Consider the following 17,443-nt stretch of genomic DNA (forward strand, 5'->3'; position numbering starts at 1 on the left):
GAGCACCGTTTATTTTACAGAATCAAAACTGGCAAACTGTACAATGAATTCTACAGCATGCAATTCATTGGAGAAGGCGTTCTAACCCTTCTGCTCAAATTCGCCCCAGTTATACCCCTCGCTGGCCAGTGTTCCCGGTCAGATGTCCACGTCTGGCCTTCCTGTTGGCTACTCGTTCCCGGGCAAAGCGTTCCGCTCTCTGGTTGGATGGTTTGAGCTGTCTGTCTGTTTGCCTCGGAGCGGGCAGTCCCGTAGACATTGTGGGGCCACTGGTCCCGCTTATTTAATTAGTGGTTTACCAGAAACAATAGTTCATTACGATTTAAGTGAGTAGTTTCGATGGTTCAATTGACACCTCAAATAATCCAATTAACAATGTCTACCAGTTACAAATTCCAGAGGTGCAATTAACAGGCTGTCTATCAGCTAGCCTCTGATCAGATTAGGAGGCCAGCAGTTTCCAGTTCAGTGATCATGATAGTTTAACCATTTCAGGCCCGGTATTAGAAGCACTTGTTACAGTTATAGTTTTTACCCTCCCTAGATCTAGTGTGCCCACCCCACTTGTACAACTACCCCAACACTCCCTCCCTTGGCCTCTATTGAGGCCACACCACCCCATGCCGTAAGAAACGCAACACCACGAGGCGACCGGGGTCTGGTGTGCCGGCAGACGCCCCCACAGACGTCCCTTTGTTGTATCCGAGCACGTTGTCTTTACCAGAATCACCGGTTCTAGGGAGACAGTCATGTTGGGATGAAGGGTGCCCTACGCAACACGCCGCAACACAATTTACAAATAGACAATTAAAACTACATGCAAATCTAAGTTAATAGATAAAACAACTCCGGCAGGCTTCTGCGGAAATGACAAAAGCACAGAATTAATCAAGCATGGCAAAAAGACAAATAGAGCACTGTACGCGAGTACATAACAGTCGCAAAAGATTTGGAGTGGAGGAATTAAAATAAGTAAGGTGTCCGCAGAACGCAAGTCTGTAGTCCAAAGAACACCCAAGTGTAAACATGTTCTGTAAATTGTGAAACGGAATAGGATTAGCACACTACCAGCAGCTAGGTACCTGCTAGCGAGTGGAAACCCAGTGAGAAACTGTACTGTGCCCCGGTGTTCCCGCAGATCAGAATGCTCCACAGGCCAGCAGCTCAGTCCAGACGTCCGACACGGAAGACAGAGGCCAGAGATCTTATTAAATCATGACGAACGTGGGCCACCAGTTCCGATGTCAATGCGCGACTGTGCCTGTCTTAGGTTGTCCCTCGCCCGAGGGATCGTACCCGTCATTGGCTAACCAGTCGTACTGCATTGAATTGTAGATACCGACATCCGTTTCACCGCCGTCAAGAACGGACACAGGCAGTGGCAACCGGCTCAATAGTGTGTTCTGTGGCCCTCGAGACCAGCTGAAGCCAACCGGGAGTACTGGAGATTATGTAAAAATCGCTTGTGTGAACAGCAGTGTTTCGAGTCCCGGGCCCACAGTACATCTCAACCTCCCACTGTATGAAAGGATCAATTCACATATCCCCAGGTCAATGGGCAAAATAAGTAGGGACTCCTTGGACAACCAGACCACATTCATTGTTTATAAAGGAGAAAAGTTAGTACTGAGTAGCATCAAGAGCAGAACCGTAGCGCACCACCGTGGGCGACGCGATCGGATGAACTCGAAAGAAAGCCATTGAGACCGCTGGCATGCACCGGAGAGATAGTATTTAGTACGCCTGCACCCGTAGCCCATTCAGAGGTGGTAGTGCATCACTGGAGAGAATAACCGCCAGATCCCCACTCGCCTGGCTTCCCATCGGGAGGCGTGAGTCACTTAATGCAACCGGCCGCACGGAAAACCGGCTCCACGGTTCATGAATGGAAGTCACCTTACAGCATGTACTCCATATGTCCCTCCCCGTTTGTAGGAGATCACACGCAGGCTGTCGTGTACTCAGAGTTGGTGGCGGCGCAGGCATCTGTTGAGGAGTGCAGAGCCCAGCGTATGGGGGGTTCGGTTGAAAAGTAATGATACCACATTACATTTAAACCAGGGAGATGGGGCTGCAGAAATGTGGTGAAAAGAGTCCTGCCATCCCCAGGGTGGCATTTGGTGAAATCAGCCAGAAAACATCCTACTAGTATGGGAAAGAAAAGCATTGTATTTAACAACCGCCATTAGCACATTCCTGTGAAGGCGGAGCCATTGGGTGAGCTGATCTCGAAAAGCTCCTTGCTATTAGACTCAACGGACATCACCATGCCAGTACTCCTGGATGTGAAGTCTTTAGTCATCTAGTAAAAGAAAGAGGGGGCCAGTGCGAAATGTCCAATGCATTCACTAAGACTGCCCCCCACCCAGTTGTGCAACAGAACTGGAGAAACCAGACATCAATCAGGGCAATGGTAAAAAAGTGAAGGTAGGCTTAACCCCTAACCTTTCTCATAGCTCATGGACCTGTACGAAGCCGTCACCTAAAAAACAGAGTGACCCCAGTGTGAGGTAAAAGGAATGGTCCCGTCTAAAAGGAAGAAATAGTACCTTGTACAAAGGAGGCCAGAGCAGTTTGTGAACTCCAATCAGAGAGAAAAAAGGTCCCTGACCACGGGCTGCCACAAAAGGCAATTGAAACAGGGGGAAATAGACCATCCTGTAGGGGAATTGTTCCTCTTATTTTAAAGAGTCAGAAAAAGTTGAAAAAATGCAAGTACCCCACTGATTCAGTGTTGGGAGAGGTAACTGCGGAAAAGCAGTCACGCAAAAGATATCAAGTAGCAGCATTTCTTAATCAGGAAAAGTTAAAAAGCAAACGTGCGCAGGCTGTGGAAGACATTCAGTAGGATAGGCTGCTGTCAAGTGGGAAATAGCACTATACAGGGCAGATAAATTTCGGGACAATGATGAAAATGCAAGATAGTACGAGTCTCGGTTATAACTTGCTGTGCATCTGCACTAGCAGCTGCAGGCGCAAAAACGTCGTCATGCACATTAAATAACCAATGTTGAAGAGTAAAAATATCCGGCCTAGAGCTCTATCGAAAAAATAGGGTGACCCCCTAGAGGGGTAAAAGGATTGACAACAGTTAAAAGGGGAGAAATAGTACACCGTATAGGGGAAGGCAAACTCTGTCTACTGTCACCACAGGTGATTAAAACAGATTGTCATATGCGCAGGTTACTTCCTTAGGAGGCAAACCGAAAAACAGGAGGAATATAAAGTAGGTAATCACTTCAGATGAGCTGGACATGGGTGAATGCACCACGCATCGCGCAGGAACTGTAACAACTGCAGCGTGTACACTATGTAAATGACAAACCAGAAAGTTGTCGGGTGTGAGATCACGAACATACAGGGTCGGCTCTGCTGCAGTATGGGTGACCCGTGGCAACAGGACAATAGAGCAGCTAAATTTCCACTGTGTGGTTACGAAAAACATGGCGCAGGGGGCCCCCTAATTTCCCAGGGTGCGCAGCATAACTCGCACGTAGGGGAGAACCCCGAGCTGTTCGTAAATATTGTTGAGAGGTAATTTAAAAACACAAAGGCAACTCAGAAAGCATGGGTAACATCAGCAAAAAAGGGACCTGCGTATCGCTGAAGCTCCTCTTCAGGCGAATTGTTCCCTGCTCTTCCCAGATATTCATGTACGTCCTGCCCGTGTTTTAGCCTGAGGGTCCCCCATGCATCCAGGGAGAGGGTGGTGGGGAAGCTATCTGGTGGGGACCGCCATATAAGATTTCAGAAAAGGTCAAACGAGGCCGTCTCGTCTGTCCGTGGTCCTAAATTATCTCATGGCAGGTTTCTCTCTCAAAAGTTGCGATGTGACCAGGGGACCTAATTCTCCTCCCCCACACTAGTGGCGAGGAGAGGCGCTTGGACGGTTGGCCTAGTGGCAACGGCCCCCTTTAGCGGGCTACACCCTCCCTCACGACCCGCAATAATCTCCCCCTCGTCCAGCTGGGAGGTGATGTCAAGAGGGGATTCGAACTCATTACCCTAGGTGGGTTCCCCAGGGCAAAGGTTGAAGACAAATTTAGACAAAATGCACGTAAAACATCAACCACGAGCACAATCTTACTTTTACGACTACCCGCCTGCTCGCAGCGGAATCCATGGTGAACAAGGTGGATCACTCAGGACAAGGGTCAGTGAAGAAGTTAGAGAGCCAAAAGCATTCCCAAAATACCAGCAAAGATATCACAGAACAGACCCCGTTCGGTGTTGACGGACAACGACCCTATCACTACGCAGAGACGTAGGGCAAAGCAGGGCTCTGTTACGCCCCCTCATTTCCCACGTCCTTGTCGGGCTCAGTCTCCTGAATTGAATTCAGGGCAACGTTTGGCCTCCCTGACCTGGGGCAATGGGGGAAATGGTGCCAGTTATTGTCATCCTCCCTTCAGACCCTGCACCCAAGTTTTCCATATGTTACCGCAGTCAGGGGCCCACCAGCGGTTGTGAACGGACTTACTGCCTTGGGCAACTCTCACATGCGTTGCCCCATGTGTTTTCAGCCCGTTCAGTATAAGGGATGATGATGATTATGGAGAGGGGGCCTTTGTCACGGGGACCCTGGTGAGTAATGTAAAACTCTGGGCAATTAGGAGATTTGCGGTGGGACGAAATTGGACTGTTTGCCTGAGGGGACTTGTCCCCCTGAACGAGATACAGAACAAGAGGTGCAAGTATAATCCTTGTGTATGCAAGAATCTGTGTGTGTGAAGGGCCGTGTGGCATAGCCAAAAGAGAGTGCGCAGGTGCTGCGGGCATATCGGACGTCGTATCTGTGTGAAACAGAGAGTGAGAGCCACAAGGGGCTGCTCAGCTAGCAGGGAGGTTAACACTGTTCTAGCTCGAAATCATCTGATTGTTAGTGAGTGGATGTGTGAGTGTTGTCAGCTAGAGCTTGCACCCCCCTTTTTGACTGTGATATTTATGGATGTGTAACATGATCTTCTCAGGGAAGCTTCTGGTATCCTTGTAGCTTATTTAACGTGATAAAAGCCAGAGAATGAAGGGTAATTCAGATGAGTAAGAGTAAAAAATACGTAAGTTGAGATGCATGTAACATCCCATTGAATACTCCCGTAAGAAGGGTATGAATAGAGTGTCCTCATCCGCAGAGGATGTCAGCTCCTATGTGCAGAGACGAAGAGTGGAATACTGAGGGCGCGCAGAACACAAGTCCCTTCCCAGTTCAGGGGCAACCAATTGTACCGAATCTGCCCCCCACAATTTCACCACAAATCTGCGCGACTCACTGTTAATGCTGCCGCTTGGCTGCCCGTGAGTATCCCCGGGTAAGCCGTCCGGGCTTGGTGAATCAAGTGAAGTTTACTAGCGGGTGAAAAGCAGTGTTTCCCCGAACTGCACTCCGATGTGGGGCTAGGTCGCCGGAAAAAACACATGTTTTTTGTTTAAATCGTGACGAGGAGTATAGAGAATGATAGAATTTCACAAGAGAGTTTGCTGCATCAACATCCAGCAATCACATGCGGATTACCAATGCAGCGACTGAGTTCCAGAAGGTGGAATATTTCAGGTGAAGTGCAGCTGAAATGGAAAAAGGGAAGTTTGAGGTCATGCTCTGCAGGAAATAGGAAGTATTACCTGGTAGAGGAATACAGTCCGTTGCCTACCGGCCAGAAAAAGAGGAGTAATCATTTAGTTCGGGCACATGGTGAATGACACGGGTAACGAGTTGTGAGTACAATCTATACAGGTCAGGACAGAAATCCTTTGTGTAGCACTGTCCTCTGTGTAGGGCAAAGTTTGTAGGTAGTAGGAGGCCTTAAGAGTTACCCAGGGAAAAGAATCATAAAAGAACCTGGTGACCCTGCCGTTTTCAGCGCGAATCTGCGCCTTGCAGAAGGTATGAACAGGTGAATTGGAAACAACTACTCGCAGTTGAAGAGACTGAAGGATATGGGCAAGAGCTGAGCTTCGATCCCTATGCTGCAGACAAAAGTTGCTGCAACGTGTGCATTGCTAGGCTATTCAGACTTGGCAGTCAGTCAGGGACAAATGGGTGAGAACAGAGCATGGCCACCGTGACCGCCTAAGATACAGACAAGTAGGTATAAAATCAAATCTAGCGGTCAGAATCTGGTAGCAGGAAAGCGTAGCGACCCAGACGTCCCAAGCCCGGTAAAAGGGTCTATTGTAGGAACATGAAAGAAAGTGTAAAGATAAGCATAACGTATTGACAAGAAGAATAACTGCACAAACCCCCCAGGATCTCACCCTCGTCCTCTGAGGAGGTAGTGTCAGGCGGGGAGGTGAGCTCACACCCCCCTGCACAAGTTCGCCCTGGAGGTGGGCTCCCGTGACTATTAGAGTGTCGTTTTATGCTGCGAGGGGGTGTACCCCCGTCGGGGCTTGTGAACTCTGCGGGGCAGCAACAGGGGCGGCGGACAGTAGGGGAATGGTAAGGACGAGGCCAAAGCTCTCTACCCCTGTGGGAGGCGATTGTATGTATGGCGCTTTCAAGCACAGGTGAAGGCAAAAACGCTCCGGACACTGTAGGTGCAGCGGAAAGGCAAAAGAAAACGCGGCCAGGTCTGTGACAGAGAAAAAATGACAGGCAGGCATGAGCACCTGCAGTGCAACAGCAGGGTCCGGAACCTTCAGATTTAAAGTGACTGTGGCCCCGTTTATTCTTCGGAGGTCATGTAACGAATCCTGGTAGCAAACCTCAGGGAGCGTAATACTGGGAAAAGGGGATGAGACGCAGAGTACAGCAGCAGAAGCACAGTGAGTGAAAAGCTTTTGATGGAGAGATGAGGCCAGAAGATGAGTTACTGTGACCTGGTAGAAAACCTCAGGGAGTATAAGACCTCAAAAAGGGAATGAGACTCGGAGACCAGCGGAATCTCAGGCCTGCGGACACCAGTTGAATTCAATGCTTCAAGAAGATGAGTGAAAGATAGAAAATGACGATAGAAACGACCTCAGATCCGACAGAGAACATCGAGTGGAAATAAAGGGTGAGCGGGGGTGTAGGATGGGGCACTACATACGGCAATAGAAGTCGGAATGAGATTTCAATGGGACAATTTGATACTGGCTGGCAGTTACAGGCTCCATGATCTAATTATCAAAGAATGTAGCTTCAGACAGGCAGCCCTGCTGTTGCTAGCTGCACCCCGCATGGCTGTGAATAACCGTTTGGGGACTGGAACTGGCAGTGTCTGTTGCAGCAATGGCACTACCCTCCCTAGCCCCAGCCTTTAGGAGGAGGACGAATAATAGTACGAAATAAGTGCGCATATACTCGTAAAAAGACGAAAAGAGCGCGCATGTGATTGTAATGAAAAGATGAATGAGCGCGCATAACTCTTTAGCGTAAGGGAAAATCTGTGGATCTGAGAGAAAGGATAAAATGGGTGTGTAAGATAGGTCAGTAAAAATTGGAGGACATAGGCGGAAAGATGAATGAGTGCCCCCATCTCGTCATTAAAGAATCTGTGAGCATGAGAGTGGAAAAAATGGCTTAAGCACCCATGTCGGCGGACAAAAATGAGTGACTGGTCGCGAGAAAAAAGAGATGAATGAGCTAGGCCAAACGCTTTACTGTCTGCTGAGTCGCAGGTCCCGGTTGGAGACCTGAGATCTGCGGCCTCCGGGAAAAAAGGAGGAATAGGCAAAAACAAGTGGGCTGGGGGATGTCAGAGCCTAATGCCGGCTTCGATAATGCCGGGCAAACAGCCGTCGCATGAAAACCACTTTAAAAGGGGGGAGTAGTAGTGGCCACTGTGCCACCGTATGGTAATGCTGCACTGCGCATGTTGTTGGTCGGTATTTTCTATTTAAAAGTAAAAAGGGTACAACCTGTCGAATAAGATGTAGTTAGAAGCATGATTCATGTCATCATCATGATAATTTAAGAAGACCTTCCCATCGGATTATCCCATGGACCAGGACAATCGCGCCTGAGTGTCCCTCCGATGTAGTGGTGGCTTAGTAGTCGACCTGTTAGGGTCGCAGACCCCTAAAAACGGGTAGCACCTCCCAGAGCGAGCAATCCCGCCAAGAGTGAGCATTCGCGCCAAAACTAAACGGACCCCGCCCAACCTGAGCATTCGCGCCAAAACTGAGCAAACCCGCCAAAAGTAAGTTGACCCGCCAGAACTAAGCTGAACCCGAGACACCCCGGGATTTACCGTCTTAGGACGGCACAACCGTAGTGGTCCGACAATGAAATGCTCCACCATCCCTTACTCTGTCACCTCTCTGTACCCGTCTCTACCTTTCCAAGTAAAAAAGAAATTAAAAAATGATCGTGGGGCAGTACACAATGTTGGGAGGACAGAAGTGGGCGGCACGGTGGCACAGTGGTTAGCACTGCTGCCTCACAGCGCCTGTAGACCCGGGTTCAATTCCGACTCAGGCGACTGACTGTGTGGAGTTTGCACGTTCTCCCGTGTCTGCGTGGGTTTCCTCCGGGTGCTCCGGTTTCCTCCCACAGTCACAAAGATGTGCGGGTCAGGTGAATTGGCCAAGCTAAATTGCCCGTAGTGTTAGGTAAGGTAAATGTAGGGGTATGGGTGGGTTGCGCTTCGGCGGGTCGGTGTGGACTTGTTGGGAAGGGCCTGTTTCCACACTGTAAGTCTAATCTAATCTAAAGTCATCAATCCTAAAAATCAATGTGAGCGTACAGAAAAAAAAAATCACAGCCCGTTAAATCCAGGGAACGAAACTCACATACTCACAGAGCTGCAGATCTGCTCTTGTTTGCTGGACAGCTTTCCACGCTCTCTCTGTCTCAGAGGCTGCCGGTGCAGGTCCGCTGCACCCCGAGGCCTCGCTGCAGACGCGGTCTAGCAGGTCCAGACGTGGGAGTAAGTGTTCCTGCAACACTCCCGTTCGCCACGTCCGTCAAAATCACAGCACTCACTCTTTCTCTCTCACTGGGCCGGCCCCACACTGGTTGTCACCCGCATACATGCCAAGCCATGCATACTGTCGGTGTCTCTGTATCCCCGTCTCAGCCTGTCGCAGTCCCCTGCCCTCTGTCTTAGTAATATGCTCCGAGGCGTTACAGCCTCGGCGGTCCGAGATCAGGTCCCCCATGTCGGATCTCCCCTGATGGGAACCGTGGTAAAAAACAGAGCGTCTTTCAAAGCCTGACCTTCGCGTGGCAGATCTCTGCTCTTAACAACCGGTCTAAGGCAGACGTCTGTGCGGATAACCCTGTTCAGAAGATGAGATCCGATCTCTGTCCCCCCGGGGTTCGTCTGGTGTTCACAGCAAGTGTGTGCGGCAATATTTGTCAGTCGCAAGTGCTTACTAACGTGGATCCAGGTAGTCAAGTACGGTCAGCGCTGCAATAGTTAATCTCAGGGATGCGCTCGGCTCCGCAAGCCACGCGAATTAATTAGACAACAGGGCGCGCTCAGCTCTGAAAGCCACGCGAAATAATCAAACAACAGGGGCGCGCTCAGCTCCGAAAGCCACGCGAAATCAAACAACAGGGGCGCGCTCAGCTCCGAAAGCCACGCAAAAGTCAAACCAGTACTAGTTAAAAGGTTAGTGGTAGCTGACCAGTCAGGATTCTGCGATGCTGCTGCCAAACTGATCAGTTTTTTGGGTTGGTGAGGGTCAGAGAGCAGACAAGAAACTAACTAAAGAAATTTAACTACTGGAAGCCTTAGGTTTAACAGGCGCTTCCTCACCTTAGAAGGTTTCGGCCGAAGGTTGTCTGCCCCCTGATCCGCCAACGTGGCCAACTTGCCGTGGTCTCTTTCCCTTCCCGCGTCAGGCTCACCAGATGTTAGGCCGGAACCTCGGGGTTCCAGTCTTTGCGAGTTCTTTGGAAGGAGAGACCGCACCAGCTTCTTTAGTTTGGAGCAGAGCACCGTTTATTTTACAGAATCAAAACTGGCAAACTGTACAACGAATTCTACAGCATGCAATTCGTTGGAGAAGGCGTTCTAACCCTTCTGCTCAAATTCGCCCCAGTTATACCCCTCGCTGGCCAGTGTTCCCGGTCAGGTGTCCACGTCTGGCCTTCCTGTTGGCTACTCGTTCCCGGGCAAAGCGTTCCGCTCTCTGGTTGGATGGTTTGAGCTGTCTGTCCGTTTGCCTCGGAGCGGGCAGTCCCGTAGACATTGTGGGGCCACTGGTCCCACTTATTTAATTAATGGTTTACCAGAAACAATAGTTCATTACCATTTAAGTGAGTAGTTTCGATGGTCCAATTGACACCTCAAATAATCCAATTAACAATGTCTACCAGTTACAAATTCCAGAGGTACAATTAACAGGCTGTCTATCAGCTAGCCTCTGATCAGATTAGGAGGCCAGCAGTTTCCAGTTCAGTGATCATGATAGTTTAACTATTTCAGGCCCGGTATTAGAAGCACTTGTTACAGTTATAGTTTTTACCCTCCCTAGATCTAGTGTGCCCACCCCACTAGTACAACTACCCCAACACTGGGAAGGCATGGTTAGGAATATCGGACTGGGATGTCATTGCAATTACAGAGATGTGGCTCAGAGATGGACAGGATTGGCAGCTTAATATTCCAGGATACAAATCCTATAGGAAGGATAGAAAGGGGGGCAAGAGAGGAGGGGGAGTGGCATTTTTGATAAAGGATAGCATAACTGCTCTACTGAGGCAGGATTTTCCTGGGAGTACATCCAGGGACGTTATTTGGGAGGAATTGAGAAATAAGAAACGGATGATCACCTTATTGGGATTGTATTATAAACCCCACCAATAGTCAGTGGGAAATTAAGAAACAAATTTGTAAGGAGATCTCAGCTATCTGTAAGAATAATAGAGTTGGTATGGTAGGGGATTTTAACTTAGACTGGGACTGCCATCGTATCAAGGGTTTTGATGGAGAGGAATTTGTTAAGTGTGCTGAAAAAAATCTTCTGATTCAGTATGTGGATGTACTGACTAGAGAGGTGCAAAACTTGACTTACTCTTGGGAAATAAGGCAGGGCAGGTGACTGAGGTGTCAGTGGGGGAGCACTTTGGGGCCAGCGACCATAATTCTATTCGTTTTAAAATAGTGATAGAAAAGAATAGACTGAATCTAAAAGTTGAAGTTCAAAATTGGAGAAAGGCCAATTTTGATGGTATTAGGCAAGAACTTTCAAAAGCTGATCGCGGGCAGATGTTTGCAGGTAAAGGTACAGCTGGAAAATGGGAAGTCTTCAGAAACGAGATAATGAGAATCCAGAAATAGTATATTCCCGTTAGGGTGAAAAGAAAGGTTGGTAGGTATAGGGAATGTTGATGACTACAGATGTTAAGGTTTTGGTTATGAAGAAGAAGAAAGCATATGTCAGGTATTGACAGCAGAGTTCGAAGGAATCCTTAGAGTATAGAGGCAGTAGGAGTATACTTAAGAGGGAAATCAGAAGGGCAAAAAGGGACATGAGATAGCAATGGCAAATAGGTTTAAGAAAAATCCAAAGGGATTTTATAAATACATTGAGGACAAAAGTGTAACTAGGGAGAGAATAGAGCCCCTCAATGATCAGCAAGGAGGCCTGTGTGTGGAGCTGCAGGAGATGGGGAAGATACTAAACAAGTATTTTACATCAGTGTTTACTGTGAAGAAGGACATGGAAGATATAGAATGTAGGGAAATAGATGGTGACATCTTGAAAAATGTCCATATTGAAGAAGAGGTGGTACTGGATGTCTTGAAATGCATAAAAGTGGATAAATTCCCAGGATCTAATCAAGTCTACCTAAGAACTCTGTGGGAAGCTAGAGAAATGATTGCTGAGATATTTGTATCATCGATAGTCACAGGTGAGGTGCTGGAAGACTGGAGGTTGGCTAACGTGGTGCCACTATTTAAGAAAGGTGGTAAGGACAAGCCACGGAGCGATATTTCAGAGAGCCTGACATCGGTGGTGGGCAAGTTGTTGGAGGGAATCCTGAGGGACAGGATTTATATGTATTTGGAAAGGCAAGTACTGATTAGGGATAATTATAATGGCTTTGTGTGTGGGAAATCATGTCTCACAAACTTGATTGAGTTTTTTAGAAGAAGCAACAAAGCAGATTGATGAGGGCAGAGCGGTGGACGTGATCTATATGGACTTCAATAATGTGTTCAACAAGGTTCCTCATGGAATACTAATTAGCAAGGTTAGATCTCGTGGAATACAGGGAGAAATAGCTATTTGGATATGGAACTGGCTCAAAGGTAGAAGACAGAGGGTGGTGATGGAGAGTTGCTTTTCAGACTGGAGGCCTGTGACCAATGGTGTGCCACAAGGATCGGTGCATTTTGTCATTTATGTTTTGGTAAGGCAAATCAGAGCAGGACTTGTACACTTGTTGGGAAGGTCGTGGGGGGTAGTGGGGGGGGGGGGGGTGTTGTGGTTTGCTGAACAAAGAGACCTTGAGGTACAGGTTCATAGTTCCTTGGACGTGGAGTCACAATTAGATAGGATAGTGAAGATGGTGTCTTGAATGCTTTCCTTTATTGGTCACAGCATTGAAATAGGAGTTGGGAGGCCATGTTGTGGCTGCCCAGGACATTAGTTAGGCCACTTTTGGAATATCATATGCAATTCTGGTTTCCCTCCTTATGGAAGGATGTTGTGAAACTTGAAAGGGTTCAGAAAAAAATTACTATGATGTTGCCAGGGTTGGAGGATTGAGTTTCAGGGAGAGGCTGAATAGGCTGGGGCTGTTTTCCCTGGAGCGTTGGAGGCTGAAGGGTGACCTTCTCGAGATTTATAAAATCATGAGGGGCTTGGATAGGGTAAATAGACAAGGTCTTTTCCCTGGAGTGGGAGAGTCCAGAACTAGACAGCACAGGTTTAGGGTGAGAGGGGAAAAATTTAAAAGGGATGTAAGGGGTAACTTTTTCATGCGGAGGGTAATCCGTATTTTGAATGAGCTGCCAGAGGAAGTGGCAGAGGCTGGTACAATTGCAACATTTAAAAGGCATCTGGATGTGTCTATGATGAGGAAGGGTTTTGAGGGAAATGGGCCAAATGCCGGCAAATGGGACTAGATTAGGTTGGGATATCTGACCAGCATGGACGATTGGACTGAAGGGTCTGTTTCTGTGCTGTACATCTCTATGACTCTATTTGCTACTTTTGCAAATCAATCAAAACATCAAGGTCTAAACAGCACAGATTTAATGAGATTGAGCTAATTGTTCCTGTTTGCTCTGCCCAGACCTCTCATTATTTTGTGAACTTTAGTGAAATCCCCCTCAGCCTCTTCCTCTCCATGGTGTGAAATTCCACATTCTCTAATCAAAACCTGGCAGTTAATTGTCAATCAGCATTAGTGGGTGCATTCTCCACGGCAACATCTCTGCCAATCAGAATTCATTTAGCAACTAATCAATAGTCTCCTTTCAGATGGCAGAATTTACTTTTCACCTTGAATTGGTTGGGATTCTTGCAAAATGTCCCAATAAATGCAGGACAAAAGGATTTGAAAAATGTGTCTTTTCTCAACAATACATCTAAAGGATTATTTGATAAACTATTCTGTAATCCTTATCATTAATGCTAGTCAGTCTACATCATTTGCTTCTCTGCAAGTATTTCTAATGTAAACAGTGTTCGGTTTTCGGGTTTTGCCCAATTCACCAAGAATTTCTGTTTTTCTTAATTCAGCTTACACTGTGGTATCTCTTCCCAATGAAAAGCTGCTGTGTGACATCTTTACAGGATACTAAACCCCTAATGCAATGGTTAGGAGGTTGGTCTTTGAGGTTGTTGTAAACAGCAAGTTCTTACAGTCCTGCGCTAGTAGGCAGGAGGGCCCATACAGTCTCCTCGTTTGCCATCCCATGCTTGTGTCTGGCCTACAACATTATAAGGTGTACGCAAAGCCTAGAGCATCAGTTAATATTCCCCTGCAATTGTGGGTTTGCGTGGTAAGGGGAGAACAGGAAGGCTCAGAAAAGGAGATGGCTGACTCTCTCAATGAGACCAGCTCAACGTCCCAGCCTATCCAGATATTCATTGCATTCCTGACCTTGCTGTCGAGTCTCCCTACTCTCCCTGGACCTTCGCTCCCATTTCCTGTCATGTGACCTCACTACTGGCTCCCCCTGTGGAACTCCAGCACTTTGATTCTGGAGGTTGCTTCTGGTGCCAGCAGTGACCATTACTCCCTGTGGCACTGCTGGTCAGTCAGATTGGCAGGCAGTTTTGTTCAAGGAAAATGCACAAAATGGAGGATAAAAATCCCATATCCAACCATTTGATGCTCTGAGCAGCTTGAAGTGACTCTGGCACAGCCATAACCTGTACGGATATATTCCCCACCAAGTCTTCGGGTTGTCGGACAGAAAACCTTGCTATCCGAAAAATCCTGGTCATTGTCTTTATAATTTGTAGGTTAATTGACTGGCTACTGGTGCTCATGTTTCCCGTCTCCCACCTTAAGTGAATCCATGCTTCTCCATAGCACTGTGGCTTAAACCACACCAGGCCTTGTTCATCTGCCAGCCCTGTCCTTGTTGATCACTATGAGACGCTAATCCAACATCACACTTTTAAAATTTTCACCCCTGTATCATTGAGCAAATCCTCTCTCTCGTACCCTCCTCCAACTGTGTGAACCATCAAAATACCTGCACTCCTACAATTCTGACATTTGTTGCAACACTCACCATTTCACTCACTCTCCCATTGGTAACTGTGCATTCAGCAGGGTTAACCTTAAACATTGGAATTGCCTCCCTAAACCTCTTCATCTCACCATGTCTCTGACCTTTAACATTTAATGAATTGCACTAAGGTCATTGCATCAAACTGATTGTCTGTGAAAAGTCCGTTTCTTTCCGTGTGTCTCACTGCCAGTGCACAACAGGATCAATTGAAGTGTCTGGATGAGAGGATAATCTTTGTCATGAAATATTGTTTGCTATAGTGTGAATCATCAGGTGTCGGAATAATCTGATTGGAAACCAGATTTCTTTTCCACTTAACAGTGGGTGAAAATCCAACAGAAATGATCAAACATTTTACATTTCCATTCACAGAAAATATCTGCTGCTTGCACATCAGCTCCTGATTGGGGTCCCTACTTGGAACAACACAGAGGGGAAAGATACAGGAAGAAGCCTGACTCTACAGAAGACCCAAACTGTGTGCACCTTCTGGTCATTCCTGAGAAGTAACAACGCAAAGGAAAATTCCTGTTCAATTGGTAAACATTGGTCCTGAAATTCCACAGCCATTCTGGAGTACAATCAGTGTCACTTCATTGAGTGCTCCCTTGATCAGTCAGCACCTCAGCCAAGACCCAGGGATAAGATTTGCTGAAGTTTCCTGTGCCCACTGTAAACATGGGCATCAATTTGGGGCAGGATGGGGCTGGTGAGAATTACTGAGCATTCAAGTTCCTGCATCATGAGTGTTCAGTCATGTTCCTCCCTGCGTCCTGGTGATAATACACAGGATTCCAGTCTCTGTACATTGTGGACATTAGCTCCTGCTCTCACAGCCCCCACTTACAGTCTGCACTGCCTGGGTTCCCACCAATTAACTACAGGATGAGGGAAGATTTGATGCAGCGGAATCTGATTCAAAATGATATTAGTCATAGAAGGTGCAGAAAGGGTTAATGCTGAGGATTGCATTAAGAATGGTCATATCAATATCATCATTCTGATTTGGGTGGAAGAATAGTAGCTTGATTAATAAAACCTACCACTGAAATCCTCTTTACAGTCTCTGTGACAATGTCTACCATATCAGTGGAATATGTACCTATTGCTAACATGTAATAAATGACACATTGGTTAAGACAAAGGCCTGTGTTTGTTGGAGGACCAAGTGTTTTCCCTCGACCACACTTGATAAAATGAGCCCTGCAAATCCCTGCCAGGAAGGATATGTTGGCAGTGAACCTGCCTTGATGGTTTGATAGTATGAGTAATCTCTAACATGATGAGCAGTGGTGCAGGTTCCGGTGAGCTTTGAAGGTATCTTCAGGTATAACTTTAAGATGATAAACGCATCGCAATGTTTCACAAGACAAAATCAACAGAGTGAGATTCATCTGGTAGAACACATTAAAGTGATTGGGATTGTCTTTAACCCCACATGCAGCTCTGAAGAGAATGGGAAATGTCTACTGGGCAGCACGGTGGTTCAGTGGCTAGCATTGCTGCCTCACGGCGCCAGGGACCCGGGTTCAATTCCTGCCTTGGGCAACTGTCTGTGTGGAGTTTGCACATTTTCCCTGTGTCTGCATGGGTTTCCTCCGGGTGCTCCGGTTTCCTCTCACAGTCCAAAGATGTGCAGGTTAGGAGAATTGGCCTTGCGAAATTGCCAGTAGTGTGAGGTGCATTAGTCAGGGGTGAATGTAGGGGAATAGGTCTGGGTGGGTTTCTCTTTGGAGGGTCAGTGTGGACTTGTTGGGCCGAAGGGCCTGTTTCCACACCGTAGTGAATTTAATCCAATCTAAAAGAAGGGGGACCCATTCATTACACTTGCAAACAAGGTGTGAATCATCTATTTTGACAACATAAGCATGAGAAAATCCTCCTGCACAGCTATACACAGTAGCAGCTTTGTTATACAGCAACATACAAGGTGGCACGGTGGCACAGTGGCACAGTGGTTAGCACTGCTGCCTCACAGCGCCAGAAACACGGGTTCAATTCCCATCTCAGGTGACTGACTGTGAGGAGTTTGCACATTCTCCCCGTGTCTGCGTGGGTTTCCTCCGGGTGCTCCGGTTTCCTCCCACAAGGTGAATTAGCCATGCTAAATTGCCCATAGTGTTAGGTAAGGGCCAAATGTAGGAGTATGGGTGGGTTCCGCTTCGGCGTTTCGGTGCGGACTTGTTGGCCCGAAGGGCCTGTTTCCACACTGTAAGTAATCTAATCTAAAAAAAATACAAATCCTTTAAGATAAGGAGACATTGAGATTTTGTATCATTAAATGAAAAGGAAGCTAAATAATCATATCAGGAAGACAAGGCAGCAGTAATAGTACTGTCAGCAAGATGTCATTTCAGAAATGGGCCAAATAGTACATAAAATTGGCACCTTGCCAATAACTGTTCTTAAGATATTGATTTTGCCTCCAAACTAGATACTTAATCAGAAACCGAACAAATACACTTTTATATTCAATGATCTAATGTACCAAGTTGCTCATAAAAGTTGCATCAGATACACTTAATGAAATTCTGCAAGGTTTTAAAAATCACTGTCCAACAAATTAAATTCTTGAAAACACAATATTTATCAGGTGTTCAGCTTCCAGAGAAATCTATGAGTAATTTATTTAGTGATCTCTACATAGTAGTGGAAAAATATGACTATGAAGCCTTGAAATCACCCTTCATTGGAGATAGAATTATTGATGGATTACTGGTAAGTCTTTTTCAGTTTAGTTGTGGTCCAAAGAAAATTTTCAAGAAAGCCATTTAGATGGTGAGAGAAGCAAAAATCTGGAAGCAAAACAGATCAAC

The 17,443-nt window shown here is 46.9% G+C and overlaps 1 protein-coding gene across 1 annotated transcript in view; it reads left to right on the plus strand.

Moving 5' to 3' along the window:
• LOC132820012 (sodium- and chloride-dependent neutral and basic amino acid transporter B(0+)-like) overlaps positions 1–15,137 on the plus strand; it is a 59,834-nt gene extending 44,697 nt beyond the window's left edge. Inside the window, exon 14 of the mRNA XM_060831939.1 lies at positions 15,000–15,137. Within this exon, the coding sequence (XP_060687922.1) occupies positions 15,000–15,137 (138 nt within the window). The remainder of the gene's footprint in view (positions 1–14,999) is intronic.
• The last annotated feature ends 2,306 nt before the right edge of the window (positions 15,138–17,443 follow it).

Source organism: Hemiscyllium ocellatum, chromosome 11 (genome assembly GCF_020745735.1).
Source record: "Hemiscyllium ocellatum isolate sHemOce1 chromosome 11, sHemOce1.pat.X.cur, whole genome shotgun sequence".
Classification (NCBI taxonomy): Eukaryota; Metazoa; Chordata; class Chondrichthyes; order Orectolobiformes; family Hemiscylliidae; genus Hemiscyllium; species Hemiscyllium ocellatum.